The 21,605-nt window shown below is 35.7% G+C and overlaps 1 protein-coding gene across 1 annotated transcript in view; it reads left to right on the top strand.

Annotated features, from left to right (window-relative positions):
* Positions 1-19,980, top strand: part of HS2ST1 (heparan sulfate 2-O-sulfotransferase 1) — a 105,400-nt gene extending 85,420 nt beyond the window's left edge. Inside the window, exons 2-7 of the mRNA XM_070939410.1 lie at positions 246-484; positions 5,683-5,768; positions 11,954-12,092; positions 14,213-14,310; positions 15,514-15,671; positions 18,129-19,980. Of these exons, the coding sequence (XP_070795511.1) occupies positions 246-484; positions 5,683-5,768; positions 11,954-12,092; positions 14,213-14,310; positions 15,514-15,671; positions 18,129-18,355 (947 nt within the window). The 3' untranslated portion in view covers positions 18,356-19,980. The remainder of the gene's footprint in view (positions 1-245; positions 485-5,682; positions 5,769-11,953; positions 12,093-14,212; positions 14,311-15,513; positions 15,672-18,128) is intronic.
* The last annotated feature ends 1,625 nt before the right edge of the window (positions 19,981-21,605 follow it).

The following is a 21,605-nucleotide window of genomic DNA, read 5'->3' as shown; positions in this document are numbered from 1 at the left end:
GCACACAGTTGGGGCCTAAATTTTCCATTCAGGTTTCGATGACATGCAGCTCCTTCATTTTAGAAAAAATATCATTCTTTAAAGGTATAGCTACAAATTTAAGATGCTCCTATTTAGCCATAGTTTAACCAAAGTCACTTAGCCATATGATCCATCTCTTAGTAAAAGCAAATTGAAATTAAATTGGTCTAATAAATGGCAAAATTAAAAATACATTTGTTTTGTTGTGTGCTTTGTTTTGACAGAGAGGGCTATTGCAAAACACGAAGTTCGGGAAATAGAGCAACGCCATACAGTAGATGGCTCTCGATCAGATCTTATCCCAGTTGAAGATGATGATGTAGTGATCATTTACAATCGAGTACCTAAAACTGCAAGTACATCTTTCACAAACATTGCATATGATCTTTGTGCGAAGAATAAGTATCATGTTCTTCATATCAACACAACCAAAAACAATCCTGTTATGTCTCTACAAGATCAGGTAAGTTACCATAGTTAAGATATTACATTCTGTGTTGCTCATTAATCTTTCTTATGATTTTTCTCTATCAATCATACAACATTGTGTGTGAGGTGATGTCTCATTCCTAGCTAAATATAGGTTCTAATAAAATCCTGACTCTGAATTAGAGTGGAAGTTTTCATATCTGATTTATCTTAAATTTTAATTTCATTGAACTTAAATTTGAATAAAGGCAAAGGTAGGTATGATATATGGTTAAACCATTATAGGTATTTGTTGTGTGGTAAATTAGGGCAGTCTCATTGTTTAAAACAGAATTAACTTTTCTTCTTCTCCTTCTGTATTTTCTACATCAGTTGGTCATTCTTTCCTTTTCATATCAGATACAGCTTCTTGCCTTTTTTAGTGGTTTAAACCTTTATTTCCATTGTTTGTTCATAACTGGGTCATATCTTTTTTTCCATACAAATCTCTTGATGGACTCCACTGATTCATATTCACATCATTTTCCAGCTTCTCTCTTAGTCAGTCTTATTACCCTTCGGCCTTCTTTTTCAAAATTCTAGAAGAATAATTGGCTTAATAATGCTAACCATATAATGTCCCTTTATGTGCTATCAAGGGTAGCAAAAAAAGTATTATCTGACTTATGGCTGATCAAGAAGAACTTTATTAAGGCAAGTTTTATGTTCACAGAAATATGCTGAACTACTATTTTTTGCCTAAATATGTATTGCACACCTGGGAACCTCAGCAGTTCCCCAGAAAACCAGGTTGGCAACATATTTTGCTCAAATCTCAATATGTATGTGTAATGAAATCATACATCATTAAAGTCAAATGTTCCACTTGTTCTTTATCATATTTGTCAGCAATTTTGAAATTTGTAATCTATTTTATTCTCTCATGTTTTTCTGAGCATATGTGATTCTTTGTACCTCAGATAATTTTTGAAGCTCCCAATTTTCACTTTTTTCCCTGTAGGATTTCTGATTCCTTTTCTCTGTCAAGATACATTTATTCTATCTTTCACTTCTAAAAAAAACTCATCTGGGTTGAAAATGTAAAACAGTTTGAATATGCCAGAAATTCAAAAATAGATTTTGAATACTTTCTTTTTAAGTATCAGGAAAAAATGTTCTGCAGAAATCCTTTTATATTTTTTGACCTTCCTAAATAAAATTTTAGAAAAAAAATCTCCAGTTCAAACACTCCTCCAAAGGAAAAACAAAACGTGTGTATGTGTGTGTGTGTGTGTGTGTGATAACTTTTGTAACAATATGAAAGAGAAGTAGCAGTGAAAATACTTACAGAGTTGCATATGATCCTGAATAATTGATGACAAATGAATATTCTCTGTTCATGAAAGGCTTTGGCATCAAATATAGTGATACCAACATACATTAATTTTTACTTCAGTTACTTACTACTGCAAGATAATAGACAAAAAATTTAGTATAAAAAGCCCTACAGGTAAGGTCTTTTGTGCTTACCTGCCATTATGATGGAAGATTTTTCCTAGAAAAGGTATTAAGAATGTTGAATGATCACTTTAATATTTGCTCTAGTTTACTTTCCTGGGATTTTTTTATTCAACATGCAGATACTGGATGAGGTGGAGTTTGAATAACAACATAGCACAGTCTTTTTTAAAAAAAGTCACACACATTAGTATTCATGGTCTTTGTACTTAAACTGCTTGGATCCACTTGGGAACTGATACTGCATGAGTCTATTGAATCTGAAATAATAATAATTGGCAGAATCTGTGACCTCTTGGACCTTGAGATTTGATTAGTATTTTTCATATTTATCTAGCTTGTCAGATTTGGAATGTTTGGAGTATCATTGCTATGTCTAGATCTTATAGGTCAATTGTAGGATAGGTTTTCACTACCCAGTAGGCCTATTGTAGCCCATATTGTTTAATTCATATTTAAGACATTCAAAAATCTATCATTCTAATAAATATAAACTGAACAGTTAAATTTAAGAGACGTGTGACAGTATTTAATTAAAAAAAAAATCTGAAGCACTACACCAGGGGTGTCAAACTCACAGCCTGCAATCCAGATGCGTCACGTGCTGGCCTCACCTGGTTTAGCGAAGGGGAAAAAAGTCCTGATACGTCACGTGAAGCTGCCGTGATGCCGCATGTTTGACATCCCTGCACTACACTGACTGTTCACTCAAACATTGGGAATAAACATCCACTGTATGTCTTTGCAATAAACTAGAAGAGTCCTTTAGAGCTGGAGATTGGATCCATGGCAATTATATTTCTAACAATTTCTTGCATTTTTGATAGCAACATTAAATATATATATTTAACTTGTATGATAAGCTTTGAACTGTTTGCAGCAGCCTATGGAATGAAGAATTTTGTTTAGGCTTTTTTATTTTTATTTTATTTTTGTAGCAGATTATGATGGCTACAGATAATCCTCGACTTATGACAGTAATGGAGCCTGCCCATTCATGTCGGACATCTAGGAATATGTTAAATGAAGTGCATAATGAATGATCTCCCTGTCGCTGCTTTCCCCAATGCACAGGTCATTAGGTAGAATATGGGGTGACTCAGGGGTGGGGGAAACCATGGGAGGCCTAGTGCAGGCATACACGCATTGGGGAGGACTTCCCCAACCTCTGAGATATCCCATGGTCTGCCTCCTGCTCCTCCCCAAAGACCTATGGCCCTCCTCCATACGTCACTCCATTGCAACTGCACACTTCCTTTTGAAGATATCCAGAGCTCAGGAAGTTGGAGTAGAGAAGACTACTCCCTTGCTAGGCGATTGCTGGGCCACATGACACAATTGAGAAGAGACCCTGCTGGTTTTGCTTCCCTCAAAATCCTTTCCTCCCAGTGCCAGCCGCGCTAGCTTTACGCTAGTGTGGCTGGCGTTTAGGGAATTAAGTAATCATGCTGATTTTGGTCTCTTGCAATCCTTTCCTCTCCAGCCAGCATAAATTGGCATGATTTCTTCTTATTTCCCCAAATGCCAGCGTAGGGCTAGTGTTATGCTGACTGAGGAGGAAAGGACCAAATGGATCATAATCAGCACAATTCCGTCTTGGTTCTCCAAATGCCAGCCATTTTAGTGTAAGGCCTTAATGCTGGCATTCAGGGAGCTAAGGGTGGCCCAAAATCTTCTTAACTCCCCAAACTCCAGCCATGCTAGTGTAAAGCTAATGTGGCTGGCGCTGGGGATGGAAGGATTGTGAGAGGAACAAAACCAGCAGGATTTCTTTTCAATTGTGCCATATGGCCCAGCAATGGGCCCAGCAAGGGAGCGGCCTTCTAACCTGACTTCCTGAATTCTGGATATCTTCGAAAGATAAGTAAGCAAATGGTGACAAGGTCGGTGGGTAAGAGTGAGTGGAACCTGGTATGGTGGGAAAGCCCAGTGCCTCTGAGGGCCTGATGGGGCAGGACGAGATAGTGATAGGTAGGAGGGCATGAGCAATGTCTCTGTTGTCGGTCGTAAGTGTGAACGACCGCGGGGGGACTGCTGGGATGTGTGTTGAAAGGATTCATATTTAGATTTCTTTTTTGAGGGGGTTGTAACTTCAAATGTTCATTAAATAGCCTGTTATGCCTCAGTTATCTATATTTTGTAGGATACATTTGATGTTATATCGGAGTTTGCGATACTTTGTAGAGAGTAATTAAATAAAATTTGGTTTCTGTATCATATATTTCTGTTCAATTTGACATAGCATAGAGACATAGCTATTGTTACTATGCCAAAACAGAATCGAATTTGCATTTAAATGGCTGCTAAATTTCTGCCTCTTTAGAAAATCACAAATGGCAAAAAAAATATTTCCTTGCCTCCTAAAGGAATACTTTTGGTCAGGATGTTGGGGAGATAGAATTCAATTTTCTTTATTATCCTACATGTTTTATTCCCCCTCTCCCTCCCCCTCTCTCCTCTGATATCTATGTTCTGTTATTAATGAGTATGCTTAATTCTCATTGTGCTAGGTATGGTTTTTATCTCTAGAGTTTTATGATCATTTGTGTGTGTGTGGGGGGGTACTTTCTCAAACTTTCCAATTCTTCTGAGCAAGTAGCTGATTCTTTTGTTAATAATCCTGGGAATTGGCACTTGAATTTAGTATTGGAATGTAATAATCCCCATTTTATATTGACTTGACAATTGTGTCTGTGTGTATTGGCTAAAGCAATCTCCTCCAAAGGTCAAGATGCAGCTTACTTCAGATGTTTGGTATTCTCTTGGCAATAGCAAAAGTCATTTTGTCAGACAACTCTGAGAAATTCCAGCAACCATGAACACTGCGTTAGGAATGTTGTTTTAGAAATATCATTATATATTATCTTGATAAATTATGAGAATAACACAGATATGTCTGCTTTATCTTATTTCTTTTCCATTACAGTTTGAACTGTAACTTCTGTACTACTTCTGAAAGTACAAGATTAAATTATTACAGATACTGATTTTCATGTTTATCAATTTTTGTCCACGTTTCACTCTGTTGCTTTCCAAATTATGTATTTCTGTGCAAACTCTTGTAGCTTCTTCAAAAAGACCAATACTAGGTCCCTGTGCAGATAGTAGGGAAGTCTCAAGCAGTATGGTAACTGCTTCAATGCTTTGAGAACAGATCCTTTGTTTACACTAGCAAACACCATTTTCAAATACTTGCAATAATCCTAATATATTGTAATTTCCAAGTTGGAACTTCAGGTCTATGGACTAGAATGAGACCTTGAAGAACATTTCTGTGATATTGCCAAGAAAATTAATTGAAGTTGCCAGGAGTTGAGTTGAGCCTGATTTGGAGATTTTACTCTTATCTGTACTTACCAGTGTCTCATAGTGTCAGTGTAAAATTCGTTCAGTCTAGTTATGAAAGAAAGGACCTAAATATAACATTTAAAATAATAAATATATGCATTGACTAATAATTATAGCAAAGTCTGTTCAAAGTATTATTATAGAATATGAAATAAAAGACATTCCTGGTTAAAATCTTAGCCATGTTTAGCATATCTCAATGTTTTCAGCTATCTGTCCATAATAAATACTGATGATGCTGGCTCATCCTTGAATTCCTTGAATTTCTGGAAGATATAAAATAGAATAAATTTTATAATGAATACATACATACATACATACATACATACATACATACATACATACATTGTTTTGTAAAACATTAAAAAATCTTCCTTTTTCTTGTAGGTACGTTTTGTGAAGAACATAACTTCATGGAAAGAAATGAAACCAGGATTTTATCATGGACATGTATCTTTCTTGGATTTTGCAAAGTAAGCTATGCAACAAATAATTCAATTTGCACCCATTTGAGCTTGAATAATTCTTTATCCTTTGAAATTTTCATAATATAACAGCAGTTCATGATTCACTTTAGTTTGTACTGCCCTCTAATGGTGAAGATCAGAAATTGCACTGTACAGAGAATTGCAAATACCAGTTTTCTCCTTCCAGTTTTATTTCTCTCTGCCTCAACCTCCTCTTTCATTTTCTTAACATATCCTTGCCCTGTTCAGACTTTTGGTGACAAGAATATATTAAATGTTGCCTGTATTAAAAGAGCAAGTGATACACATTGATATATCTGAATAGTCAGAGAAATTAAGTCAGAGATATTATTTTTCCTGATAGTTAAATCTTGAATGTGTGTATATATGTATGTGTGCGCGCATGTGTGTGTATATATCCCTATCATAAAGACAAGTATGAATGATTTTAATAACTTATTTTCTCTTAACATTTCAACAAAGGATCTCTCTTCCTATATCTCAAGAGAATAACCAAGTTGTAAAGCATCATCATTCACTCCTAATCAGTAAAAGTCCATTAAAATTTATCAGAAATAAGAAGGTATATATTTAACCTTAAGTAAGTAAATAAGTTTCATATTCCTTTCTTTTCCTTTTTACATAGTAACTTATTTTCTCTAAAACTGCAACAAAATATCTCTTCTTCCCATATACATTCCACATCTTCCTAATATATTTTAACAGGATTTTAAACACAAGAAGGATTCTTATAATTTCAAAATCTCATTTTCAATCCATCTGGCCCCTTAGTAACTTTCTAAAATCAATGTTTTAATTATCTTTTTGCTGTTTATTTCAAAACAATTTATTCAAAGTTGTTAAACTTACATGAAATTTCTTTACCTGTGGATTGAAGGAGAAACAGTAGGTTCAATGTTGAAACTTGTCATTCTGAAAGTTCTTAATAGTCCCAAAGCAGTTAATAAACAATTTCCAGAAATGATTAAGAAAGGAGAAAGGAGCATTCAAGTGAACCCAGTGTCCACTTGAATACTCTCGACCATGGCTTGGGCAAAGCTGAGTTTCTTTTGGCTCCAGGAGCTCTCAAACCTGCTAGAGGCCATTGTTCTGCAGTTTCCTTACAAGGAACTTGTAAGAGTATAGAGCACTTAAGGGCAATCCCAGGTTCTCCCCTTTATCTGGAGAGGAATTTCAAAGCCCTAATTTATTTGCCAATTCCTTGTTCCATTGCAGTCATTGGAGCTTCTCCAGAAGTCTAAATTTTGTTTATTTTACAAGTGGTATTAAACTATTGTCCCATCCTCAAATGTTAGGACTGGCTGCCTATTCCCCTTAAAGGATTTCTGAGTGGAAGTGGATATTGTGAAAAACCTCAGGTGCTCCAGACTTGTGGCTAAAAAAATTTATAGAAATGAAATGGTTAGTTCTCCTGAAAGCTCCCAGGAGTGGCCAAGGATGGGTTGATTCGTCCGTTTCCTGTTGAGACCGAGCTGTCAATTTCTTTTGGGCCCCCATAAATGGTACTTAAGTGTAACCTCTCTCTAAAGGTCAAGAGAACCTCTCTCTAAAGGTCAATGGTCAGCTGTTTAAATCTACAGGATAGGCAATAATAGTATTGCTTCAGTGACATCAGATTCTCTTTCTTTTGACAAATATTACTTCGACACTACAATGCTTAATTTTCCATTAACTTACAGTCTTGCTGACTCAAAGTTTGGCAATTGTACTCCAAATACATTTGGATAGCATAAGGTGGAATATGTGTGCAGTCCATTCTCTGAGTCAAAACAATAAGTGTCTACTTATATGCTAGTTAACCTCTTGCTGTATCTTGTATAAAGCAGTTTCCCCTAAAACTTGTGTATTGAGCAATTGAAATAGATTGCAGGGGATAAGCACTGTTGCTTGGGTTCCTCTGAACCCCACAGGTTTTTGCTGCTTTTATCAGAGTGATTAAAGCAGAAACTCTTTGGGCCAGAAACTCCACACCTTAGGGTGGGTGCATGGCATGCAACACACATAGAAAAAAGGGTAGGGTTTGCATTGCAGTGCTGCAACACAACTTGCATCATTTTGGGACCCCCTGATCCCTCCACAGATGCTTGTCTGTGCTCTGACAATGTTTGAAGCAGAGGACTAGCATATAACATCTGAGTATGATCTATTTTCTAGTGCATGAAAATTTTTGTTTGAACATTTGTTTTAAGAATGGTAGGCATATAGGTTGAATATGATAGATTTTTCATATTTTCTTCAGATCCTTCTGCTTATAGCAATAGCAATAGGACTTAGACATACAGCACTCTCTTGAGTGATTTACAAATGTCAGCATATTGACCCTAACAATCTGGGTCCTCATTTTACCAACCTCGGAAGGATGGGAGTCTGAGTCAACCCTGAGCCGGTCAGGACTGAACTGCTGGCAATTGGTAGAATATGCCTTCAATATTGCATTCTAATTACTCTTCCATCACGGCTCCTATATGTTGTAGTCTTTGTTAATTCTCAATTTTGCTTAACCTTGAAAGCATGGTAACCTTGAAAGCTTTTAAAACAAGTTAAGAAAAAGCGTCTCTGTGTGTGTCTCTCTGTGTGTGTATTTATGTGTCTCTGTCCCTATATTTTCTCTGTTTTATTTGGTAATTATGTAAAAATGGCAACCTCCAAAAAGTTTATATTATATATACTAATGTAACATAGTATCACATAATGCTGCAGTCAACAATGGCAAAGTTGAAATATTACATACCAAAAAAGAGCTGCCTACTCTCAGTCTCAAAGAAGAAACCTGAGTATAAAATTACCTCATTTTTCCAAATTCAGAAGTGTAACATACTGTATTAATGCATCTCTTTTGTTGAATATGTAATGAAATAATAACCTTTTGAACATCTGCATAAGCATTTATTCACAATTAACATTTATAGGCATACTTTCCCCAGGATTGTCTTATACTTGTTTTTTCATTTGTTAAATGACTGTGCCTGCCCTCTAAATAATGTTAAGTTTCTGACTAACGATCCCAGGCAAACCAGACCTCCTAGGCCACTTGTTTCCTCAAAGAACATCTTTATTGTGTACATCATATCGGCACGCTTAGTAGAAAACCAACTCTGAATCTTTCCTGTGGTTTTAGCATAATTAAAGCCAGCAGTAACCCCCTGGTCAATGGTCATGTTGGCCAATTAGATTAATTGGTGGGCTCCCATCACCTGAGAGATGACCTTGGTTCCCACAAGAAAGATCTATGTTGTGTCTAGCAAGGCATTCCAACTTCCTCCTCCCTTCTGTAGTGTGTGAACTAGGAAAATGGCTTCTGCCAGGTTTAGTTCGGTGTTGACAAATAGCTTATTTTCTTATATTTGTGATTTTGGTTTTTAAAATAATAATGCAATATTTGCTCTTCTTGAGTAACATATGGTATGGTGGGATGTTCTTTGTGAGGAGAAATATACAGTCTCTGAATACTGTTTATTTATCTTCCTTAGTAAACTCTCCCCTAGTGCTTTGATTCAATATGCACTCATACAAAATTAAAATGAAGTTTAAAAGTTTTGCAACAGCTGCGGTAAAATATATTGTAGAAATTTTATCAAAGAGGATAATGAGTTGATATGTACAAGAACTTTTTTTTTAAAAAAAAAAATCAGTTTTGTTGTTTTCATGTTCTTTGAAATATAACTATTCAGTACTGACTTACTGATACGATTCTCTTCGTGTTTAAATTTTAATCGTGATTGAATTCTAAGAGATCTTGATATCTTCCGGGTCTCTTTCATAACAGTACCGATTCATCTCTCCCATCTACTGAAGAAAGCCAAACCTCTTCTTTTCTGTATTGGCTGTATACATTCATAGATGACATAAAAAAAACATATGTTAGACTGTTCCTCCCCTAAGAGGACATAAAGTATAGGAGGAATTAATTGTAGCAATAAGTTTCCCTTCTGCTCCTCTTTCCTGAGCATTGCCTTCCCACGTGCAGAGCTGGAACTGGCACTTCCGCTTGAATCAAATATGAATTGAGAAACATGTTCAAGAGAGACCTTGATTCTTCTCTTTTTCCTTCGCTACAAAAGAAGGTTTAGTCTTAGAATATATTTGTTGCATTTATACCATGCAACAAATTCTAGTATGAACAAAATGATAAATGTAGTAGAAGAACTTAATACATACAACAAAATCAAGAGTAGCATCAAAAGATGGTCTGCTCTTGACTCTTTTGGGCCTGCACAGTTTTGTGGCCACTGTTAAGCTTACTGCAAAGCATTTAAAACTTTCCCCATTTCTTGTGGGAAATGGTGAACTCTATTAGAAATGTCCAAGATATAAGCTAATTTTGAGAAATTTCGCAGAACAGATTCTAAAAGGGCCATTTAGGTTAAAAAAAAAATCCAACTTGCTGTTTAGTATATCCAGTTAGATTATAATATAACTTCCACTTTAGCACACCCCTATCCAGAGGTGAAATGCTCCCGGTTCGGACCGGATTGCCCCATCCGGTAGCGATGGAAGCAGGTGGTTCAGAGAACCGGTAGCAAAAATCCCTGCCCCCACCACCCAGCTGAGCTGCACAATCATCAGAGGCTTTTTCTTTTAATTTTTAAAAGCATTTTTTCTACAACCTCTTTGGCCGGAAAAATGCTTTTAAAACTAAAAAAAAAAGCCTCTGATGATCACGCGGCTCAGCTGGGATTGTCAAAGGGATCGTCAGCTGATGATCCCAGCTGAGTTGCCTGATCGGCAGAAGCTTTTTTTCTTTTAAAAGCCTCTGACGATCCAAGCTGAGTTGCCTGATTGGAGAGGCTTTTAAACGGAAAAAGCCTCTGCCGATCAGGCAACTCAGCTGGGATTGTCAGAGCCTTTTGAAAGCATTTTTTTAGAACCTCTTCGCTGAAGAGGTTGTAGAAAAAATGGTTTTAAAAGAAAAAAAAATTGGCCATGCCCACCCAGTCACATTACCCCCCCACTAAGCCACGCCCACAGAACCGGTAGTAACAAATTTTAGATTTCACCACCGCCCCTATCCTATATTCTGAGGCAATGGAAGACAGTTCATGGCCATTCTTCTTGCAATCATTTTCCCCAGTGGGAAGATGGGGACAGGCCTTCTCCCAGTCTCACCACACCTGGGCCCTCTGTCCAGCGCTTTGCTTAATGACTGTACAGTCACTTAACAACTGTAACTGGAAGAACTAGGATTGTGGTAATTGAGCAAAGTAGCCTCGCCTCTCGTTTAATGACCACGTCACTCAACAACCAAGATTCTGGGTTCAACTACTGTTGTAAATGGAAGACTACCTGTATGCACGATATAATGAAAGCTTTATTTTGTACTAAGTTCTGCCTTGGGCACAAAAACAGTTGGATGACCTTAGACCAGACACTTACACTTTCTGCCCTAGGAGGGAGACTACTGCCGCAAACTTGCCTAGAAATTGCAGGGACTTATCCAGGCAGTCATAGGAGTCAAAGACTTGCACACAAAAAAACACAGACATTTTCACAAGAACATTATATAAATTCCCTAAGAGAAGGTGCTAATGAAAGAACACAATTATTTTGCTCAATCCAATCCTATTGGGTTTGTCCTCTGTTGAATATAGCTAATTTTTCCAGCTTCCAGTATTCATCAAGCTTAATTATCATTTCTGCAACAATCTTTTAAAAGGCAGGACTTTATCAAATTTATTTAATATTTATTTAAAAGTAGGACTTTTATCAAACCACAAACTATTTCTGAGCACCTCCCTCACCCTCATACCTTTCCTCCATCTGGTCATTAGAGTAATCCCAGCTGCATTATCTTCTTTGTTGCAAAGTATAGTTTTAAAAGGTTGCATCTGTTGGAAGCAGAAGTACCAGACAAGGCTTCTGCTGATAATATTTGTTAGACAAAATAAACTGAGTATCTATATGTAAATATCAAATATGCATGTTTAGAATCCACCGAAATGGAATGTATTAGGATAAGGTCTGGTGACTTTCCTTTGAAAACTATCTTGACTGTGAACCTTCTTAAAAGACCCTTGAAATGGAAAACGTATTGTCTGCTTATTGTTTTTTCCTGAATACATTAATATGGGGGGAGAGGAACACTCTTTTGAAATAAACTTGATACCGGATCCATTTTTACATCATGCAGGAAACGCTTTGATTTGTCAATTGGATTATCTTTTCTGTTTCAGATTTGGTGTTAAAAAGAAACCAATATACATCAATGTCATAAGAGATCCTATAGAACGGCTGGTTTCTTATTATTACTTCCTGCGCTTTGGTGATGATTACAGGCCTGGACTCCGAAGGCGAAAGCAAGGGGATAAAAAAGTAAAAGTATATCTTGTTCACTTTCTTTGTGGTTTAGTTTTAACTATGTAATTTATGAACTAAATGAAAAACATAAGACAATAATGTTCAAAACCAAAATTGGAGCAAAAGTTCTCATTCCATTCACAAGAGTTTTCTGTGAAATTTTTTGATCTTTTAAAAACATCTGTTCATGAGAGCAGGAATGAGCTTTTTTTTTTAAAGTACTCCTCCATATATTTCTTTTGTTATTTCCCCATAATCCTTTATTGAAGATCTTAGGTTGGCTATCTCATGTTAGAAGTTTCTGCTGTTAATTGTGAACATACTTGCTTGTCCAGCTCTTTCCTGGATTTCTTAGCTTTACCTTTTCACCTGCTGACAAGTAAAGATGTATAGACTAACTGAAGGTATCTTTCACAAGCATCTGTAGCATAAGAAGTTTTATCAAAACGATAGAAGTAAAGAAGTAGCACAATACAATCCTTGTCCCTTTTATATGTGTGGGCACTGTAATGAAGCATGCACAAAAGAGATGGAGTTTACACAGTGCAACACTACTTTGGTTATTGGCCCTCCCTCAAGGACATTTCTGATACCTTCTTCCCTCTGAGCAAATATCTGAATGCTTCATACTATGAGCAAAGTGCAGTCTGTTAAGAATTGTGTGAAGATTCTTAATTGTTTGGCATTAACCTGAGTCTGGCGGGATAATATTACAACCAGTTAATGCTGAATGATAAAATGTTTGCCATGTATTACAGAGAGCCATGGACTGGAATTCTTCAAACTGCAAGTAACGTAGTCATCCATTCCCAGTATAATATTTCATACTTTAGGGTTGAATATTATGAGACATTATCACTATCATCACAGAACGAAATTAGATTAAACTGTTGGAGCCACAAGTATAGGTAATTCAGCCAGGAAATATGAAACAAAGTACAGAAGAGATTTTATTCCTGCCCCATTTTTGTGCAGTCCCAATGAGTTGAGCCTTCTTCATCTATTTTTCATAACTACTGTATGTGAAGCAGTGTACATAGAGTATGTGTATACTGATAATACTCCTGCTATTTAGATATACAAAACATGGATTGTGTAAATCCATAGGTACCCTCAACTGGGTCTTCATGTTATATTACGGAAACACACTATAGCAATCCATGGATCCATTTCAGCCAGACTGCTTGTGTCTTCCTTTTGCTTTGGTGCCATGTTAACTGTATTCAGGAGATGCCTTTTCCTTTAAGCCAGATGCAGTCTACTTATGAGATTCTTTATTATAGCATTACTTGGAGAATTCAGCCCAGAGGCCGTACACTTGCTATAATGCCTAAAGAGTTTCTTAGCAAGAAGGAAGCTGGTTGTGATCCAGTTGATCAGTCAGCTCTAACTAATGTTGTCTTAAAATCTCTTCCTGACCACACATTTTTTGCTGATGTACACTTGTACTTGCTTGGTGGTAATCATATCACGCCCTCTGTGCTACTTGGATTTTGCATTGGTTATAAAGCATGAATTGTTCTGCAATATTTGTTTGGATTCTGCTCCAGTAGTATTAGAAAGTACTAAGTACTTAACTTTTGTGTAGGAGGATTCAGAACTTTCATAATTAGCCCAATCTACTGCAGCCGCAGTAACAATGGTATAATTTGATTACCAACAGGCAATTTTTTAAATCAACAAATATAATACATTCAAATTGATTCCTGCTAATATAAAATAAACCATTTTTACAATTAACACATTTTGTCCATATTACCAGGAGCCATTTTAACTTTCATTTCTAGTTTTTTTCAGTTCTCTCTGCAGATAACATTTGCTTCTCAAGTGTCTGTATCATTGAAATGGTATCTGCAATTGGAACCCAGTAGAGCTTGATTTGCAAGCATAGAATAGAATAGATTTTTTTTTATTGACCAAGTGTGATTGGACACACAAGGAATTTGTCTTGGTGCTTATGCTCTCAGTGTACATAAAAGAAAAGTTGTTATAGGCAGACACAGTTGTATAAATGAGACTTTTTGTTATCGTTCTTATATCCCTTATTTAATAATATGACCACATTGAAAAGTTTCATATGCAAGAAAGAAGTTTATATCTTACTTCTGAGTTTCTTTGGGTTTTTTTTTCTCTAGACCTTTGACGAATGTGTAGCAGCTGGAGGCTCAGATTGTGCTCCGGAGAAACTCTGGCTTCAAATACCATTTTTCTGTGGGCATAGCTCTGAATGCTGGTAAGAATATGACCCTATAGAAGATATTTATCTTTCATTATATTATATTGATTAAACTAATGAGAATGGGTACCAGAAATTTAAATTCAGGCTACTGGTGGTGGTGATGATGGTGAGCCTTAATTAACAAAAGTAGCTAATCTTCCAAGGAGTAAAATTTTAGAGAATTGTGCACCATTTTCAAATTAAACTGTCCCTTTCCTTTCTAAACTTCATGTCAATGATTGACTATCCCGATTAAAAACTGTTTAAGAGGAGGTGGGGATTTTGGTATTGGCTTTAACAAGTATTTGTCCAAAGGAGCTAAGCTTATTTTTCATTTTCACTGTTAGAAATAGGCACAATTGAATTGTGTTTTAAAAAACTTACTGCACTGTGAATTTATCAGTGAGGAAAAAAAGGAGTAAACAAGAGGAGTTTGTCATGATAATGTCCCAAACATATAGTGTCTGGAGGTCACTTCAAGTATAGCCAATTTCCAGTAGTGTTTTGTATGTAAATGTATTGATGATAATTTCTTTAGACAATTTATTCAGTGCCAAGGCATGAGCAACTACTCATGTCATCTGAATGCTTAATAATTTTTTTAAAGAATGGAATATAGAATATTCTTTATTGACCAAGTGTGTTTGGACACACAAGGAATTTGTCTCCGGTGCATAAGCTCTCAGTGTACATACAAACAATGAAGTAATATAATCATAAAATACCAATAGTAGAAGCTAATAGGAAAGATGAGAAGGATAATAGAAACTCTCTTTGTTTTTGCTTATAATGTAGCCTTACTAAAATGCAAATATTCTATGGTTATTGTGGAAAACTGTTGAACAACTCAAATGTTCTCTCAATCTTTTTTTTTCTCATCAGAATCAAAATGATACTATTGGCTGTTTTAGTATAACAGCAAAACTTTCCCTTTTCCAGAGCACATTTTAAAAAGGCATTTGCACCATCAAGAAGTTAGAAATCAGACCTGTAAATCTTTTGACATCTAACCTAGGCAATGAGGAGAGCTAAAAGTTGGGAGGAGAAAAAAAACTCAAAGGAAATTAAAAATGTGTGTGGCTGAAACTTTGTTTTCTTGCCTGTGCAAAGATAACAGCTTAGCCATTATTTTAGCCTGGTGTGAGAATATCTAAATGAAGGGAACCAAAATTCTTGGCAGACATCAAAACCATCTGTAATTACTTTTTATCATTTTAGGAATGTGGGAAGCAGATGGGCTTTGGAACAAGCCAAATACAACTTGATTAATGAATATTTCCTAGTGGGAGTTACTGAAGAGCTTGAAGACTTCATTATGTTGCTGGAGGCAGCTTTGCCTCGCTTCTTCAGGGGTGCTACAGAATTATATCGAACAGGTATTTCATCACCTCTCAACTACATCATGTCTCTCTGCATGTATGCATTTCTTTTTAGGAGAAAGCACAAGGATCTTTTTGGAAATTTTCATTATTCCGTTCCTGAAAGAATTACAAGCTCTTATGGCTGTATTATGGCTGTGCATAAAACTGAAAATGTGTTTTACGCACAGAATACACACACAGCAAATTTGCAAATTCTGCTGAATTGATTGGCTGGGGCATGATTCAGCAAAATTGAAGACCAGAGCATTTTGATTGTACGGGGTTTGGACCAAAACAAAATCTGGAGATCTATTATAGGCTGAGTAGGGCAAGGTTTATGTTCCTCTCTGCTCTTCCACTACATACTTAAGCCAGGCAACTTGACCAGCAACTGAGACTTGAGGGGCCGGATCTAGCCTGCCACCCCAAATCATCCAGCCAGTAGTCTCCCCAAAAAAATATCATGTTTGCCTGGCTCTTAAAAAAGAATTCAAGTTAGCAATTTTGTCGTAGACTGGCGTAGACCCAGACTATTTTAATAAATTCTTAACAATTTGAATGGGTTATAAGTCTGTATATACATATGTGTTTATTGTATATCTGCGGAGATCTCTTCCTTCTCCCTCCATAAACATTACTTTCCCCAACCACTAGAGGCACACTGAGACGCTGCAGAACACACTCTTATTTTTGGCCACATTTCCCTGTTTCCCACAAAGCATTGCATCTGTATGATTTTCCCCCAGAGAGTCCTCCCAAGTGTCAAGAGGGAAGGGGGTGTGTGTGTGTGGCACATGGCCTCTGGCCCCTTTGCAGAAGAAGGCTTCCAGTGCTTGGTCTAAACACTAGCTCCTCACCAGTCTCTCAGTGCTTTTCTCTCCGTATTCCACTGCCTTTCTCCCCTTCCCCCTGAATCTTCCCCCTTTTCTTTCTCTAGTTACCCTTAGCTGCCACTGTGCTGCTTGGTGCATGATGCATACATCTGACTTGATTGCCTTTCTGATCTCTGCACCTTCTTTCCCCTTCATATCACCTCTTAGCCTGCACCTCTTTCATTTCAACTGCCAACAGCCCATCAACATCTCTGATCTTCTGACCACCATTTTTCCCTGTCACTCTTAATTGCTGTATGCTACCCCCAATGTTGTTTGGTTTCTTGCTCTCTCCCCCCCTCTCCTCTCCCCACTCCATTCTCCAAAAGCATTTCTGCTGAAGATATATATTTTGATTTGGGCCCAGTTGTGTGCACAGAAGGTTTTGTAATTATTAGCGAGATTATAATACCAGTGGCTTTTTCCAATTCTTCCTTTTGTATAAAACGGAATACTTATCTATCTTTTATTTTACTAGTTGCTGAAAACTAAATAAAAGATTAATGGCTTTGCCATATCCTTTTAGGCTTTGTGGGCCTAACTTTTTCATCATCATTTAAAGAGGTCTATAAATTTTCAGGGACTTAGCAGTGTATTACTGGAGAAAAGAAAGTAAAATTTTATACCTGATATTAGGAAATAGAAAATAGACCTTTAGGATTAGACTGCATTTCTAGATAGCAAATATACTGTTAGGTCTCCAGCTATATGTAACAGAGCTGTGCGGTGCTTGAGAGTGAAAGGGGAAAAGGTGCTTCAAAGCATGCATGTATGTCAAATTTGAAATTTGAAACACTATGTGTCAAGCTGAAAACAGTTGTTTTCTATTGGAAATGAACTGTTTTAATCCTGTTGGAAGTATCTCAAGTTTAAAACACCCCACAAATGATTGAAATGGTCTGTTCCCAGCTGAGGAGAACTGTTTTGAATTTAAACATTTTTCACACCATATTATAGGAGCCATATTTACTATTTGCTTTAACTTCATTGTAGTTTGTAGCCTGACTTTGATTATTATTTCATAATTATGGCTAGAGAGTAAAACATAAGGAGCTAGTTTTGATAGTGAGAATGTAATATAATGTGCTATACACCATACCATAGTATAGCTTATATGTTAAGTGCATATAAGTCTTATGATATATTCTTGTTTTAAGAGATATTTTAAGATAAAATATTTATATTATGACAAATGAAACCCAAACACAAATTGCTTTGGGTTTTTATTAGTTTTGTTATCAGTACTGTTGAATTTCTAATTAACTATTAATCGTGATTAAAATAGATAAATGAATGCGATGAGAAGAAATGCAGTTGTCTGCAGCCACCCCCTCTTTATGGTTTCAATAATTAAGCCCTTTAGCAGTGACAAGAATACAACTCCTTTTTTGATTTTTCCCCCTTAAAGTTGGTATTCACTTCCCAAAACTTAATAAATCTTGGTCAAAATTTTGTTACTTTTCATATCCATTTAGAACCTTGCAGACTAAAAGAACAACACTGTGCATGCATTATTATTATTTCTTTTTATGGTCCATGCTGGATAGCCTTGAGAATATTTATGCTATGACCCAATGAAATTGTGATATTTTTTTTTAAGGTAAAAAGTCTCACCTTAGGAAAACGACGGAGAAGAAGCTCCCCACAAAAGAAACCATTGCAAAGCTCCAGCAGTCTGAAATCTGGAAAATGGAGAATGAGTTCTATGAATTTGCTCTTGAGCAATTTCAGTTTGTCAGAGCCCATGCAGTTCGAGAAAAAGATGGAGAGCTATATATTCTGGCACAAAACTTTTTTTATGAAAAGATCTACCCCAAATCAAACTAAAGACGATGCATATTTTTAGGTTAAGAAAACAAACCTTGTGGTCACATCCTTGTTCTCAGCACCAATTTGTAGATGATTGATAAATCCACTGAAGTGCTTTGATCTTGAGCTCGATAGAGTGCACTGTATGTCGCTGGAAGAAGATAGCTGAAGACTAGACGTTGATCACCTCTAAGTTTAAACTTCAGTTTCTTTAATATTCTAAAAGAAGGTTATTACTTAGACCTTGCACAAAGATTTACAGAAATTAAGCACATACCAGTTGTAGTTGAAGTTTAGGTGAAAAACTTCCTTTTATTGTCTTCTTGATTCATAGGACAGCTTCTTTTACCTAATGCAGTGCAGAGAGGAGTTGGTTCAAGATCGAAATTTGGGTTGTATACACTTATGAATAATATAAATAACTGGCCGACATTTGTGCTTTGTTCTTGTGAATTCATATCACCTGACATTCGTTGGAATGTTCACCTTCTAAGAAATGATGCGGCTGGATGTGCCCGAATTTATAAATAATGGATTTTCATTTTAAGAAGTTAGAACTGGTCATCAGTGTTTTTTTAAAAAAAATCAAAATTCTATAGTAATATTGTAAAAAGGCTGAAAATCACTCAGTGTTTCTTTAATAACTTTTGAACCTCCGTCTTACATTGGAAAAACTGTAAAGAAGTTAGGTTTTGCCTACACTTCAGTGTAAAACAGATAATGGATTCTGTATCAATGTTCCATGAATTCTTTGTATTTTTAACAACTACTGGCAAATCCATATTCTGACTCAAACAGTGAGCCTGTGGTATGGTTAGGGTTTTCCTATTTAGATACTTTTACCAGTAGAATATTTTTACTAAGGTGCTTTACAATGTGTTTTAAAGCATTGCATTTGCAAAAGGAGGAAACAGCTGTAAATAATGCATATTTTATGTATTGGACCAAAAGGTTAGAAGTAAATTGTTTAAAGTGTCTTTGCAACAATTTTGTTGGATGAAAAGTAAAAATGATCCAATTTGCTGTTCCAATACCCACTTTGAATTAACACTTGGACATCACTGAAACATGCTTTGGTGATTTCAACAAATTTAAATATACAGTGTTTCTGCCCCAGGATCTTTTTTCTTTCTTTCAGAAAACATCTTCATTTTTTTATCATGATTAAAAGGAAAAAGGAAAACTGATGCATGTATCCTGGCCAAGAGAGATAGAAAGAAATTGATATCAGTGTATAATCATTGAACTGCCTTATGTTATTTAGTAAAATTGCATTTGCCACAGTTAGCACCTTACAACATAAATGAGATTGTTTAGCAATTAACATTCTGAAATGATATATCTTAAACAACAAGAACATTTGCAGTTCTTAAAATTCCCTGCTGGTACACAGTTCTACTTGATTTAAAAAAAAAAATAGCATTAAGGTTTGAAGAGTTTTAAAACAATCAGTTAAAAAACAGCCTTTGAATTTCACATTCAGTAGAGTGCTAAAAGTGTAGTTGTATTGAGAGGAAAATGTTATCAAAAGTGTGTATCTATTATACAGACAAAACAGGTTCTATCTATAATTGAATGTTTTAATGCCAAAAACACAATACTGTTATAATAAGGTAATGAGACTGTTAAGTAAAGCTTTTACCTTTATGTATATTTTACTTTGACTACTTCTTAAGATGGCACTGCTTTCCTATGAAGTGTGCTTTTGTTTAGTTGACAAATGCTGATTAAGTTACTTCCCTATATTACCATAAGTCTGACTGTTTTATGGCCATTTAAGTCCAGCTGAATGAGTAATGGGGAAATGCAGTAATTCTTACTAGACTATTTAAAATATATTAAAACTTAGGAACCTTAAATGTGGAATGTTGACAGCCCAACAAAAATGCTGATTGTCCAGGCTAATGGTTATATAGTTTGCCTGTTTTCCATTCTTGTATGCTGGGAAGAGAATTTAAGGTTCTGCTTCAAAACAAGGGGTTGTGCAACATAATCTGAACTTGTGTCACCATGGAGATATAAACTTGACACTGCAGATTATTTCCAAAAATAAGGAGGGTCCTCCTCCTTAACATGGTACAGATTACATGGGATATCCGTCCTTACAGATTCTCCACTATGTGGATGTATTTTAAAGGAAAGAGTGTTTGTCTACTAATTAGGCATGAGCTGCTTTGCCTTTAGGTGTATCTTTATTACTTCAGGTGCATTTTAGATACTCAGCCAATGATATCTACAGTTACCTGGGATTAAACCCTAATTGAACACATTGGGATTCATGAATGAATGAATGAATGCATATGATTATGCTGGCAATATTGTAAAATATGCAGCAAGTGGGTAAAAAGGTCCTTTTTTATTTCCTAAATGCTCATTTTGAAAGCAAGCTGTAGCAGCTGTATATCTTTTAGTTTAGTTAATTTAAATCATAAATGAATTATATTTGGATTCATGAGATATCATTGGATACTATTGTACTCCATTTAGGGAAAATAATGTTATTCATGACTATTTAGTGCTAGAAACTGTATGAAAAGTTGTTGCAATATTAAGATATTGGCAGAAAATTTAAAAATGTATGATTACATTTAAACTGAAACACAATATTTTGAGACCCACAGCGCTGCTATTGCATCTTACATTTAAAAACATATGTATTTTATTCCCTTTTAAAGAAATAATTGAATAAAGCTCTTAATGTTTATAAAGTAAAATATAGGCTTCTAAACATTTGACATAAACTTACAAATTACATAAATTAATTAAAGCAGGACATAGTTTACACATTTCAACAGTATTGAAAGTTTTATTAATGAATTATTTATCTTCTTAAAGAAGGTTGTTTGACTATGATTTTACCTCACAACTAAAAGCATAGTTTAAAAGGCCAATTTCTATTCATTTAAAAAGAATCTTTAAAGCAGTACTGTTTGAATCTTGCCAGTCAAAGAGAGGGTGGTCAGAGCTTTGATCTTTATAGAACTACGTTATCTCTTGTTAGTTAATAGTTAACATTCTCTGATTTTTGCTACAATAATTGACTTACTTGTTCCCTAAATACTTTTCTTCTAATCACTTGCTGTTTCTGGATATTCCATTTAGAATTCACGGAAAGTTTAGTTGTGCTTTTTGTGGGGGAGAGATGAAATGTATAACAAGGACAAATAAGATACTTTTATGTGGGGGAGAGATAGGGCAGTATCGTACAGTGTGGCTGAGGTCTCATTTTTAATCTTAAACTTGAATATAGTTGTAAACACGGGCATAC

The sequence above is a fragment of the Pituophis catenifer genome, unplaced genomic scaffold, assembly GCF_029215685.1.
Source record: "Pituophis catenifer annectens isolate HBS135680 unplaced genomic scaffold, rPitCat1.0.hap2 SCAF_3, whole genome shotgun sequence".
Lineage (NCBI taxonomy): Eukaryota > Metazoa > Chordata > Lepidosauria > Squamata > Colubridae > Pituophis > Pituophis catenifer.
This window is presented reverse-complemented; position numbering and strand designations above follow the sequence as displayed.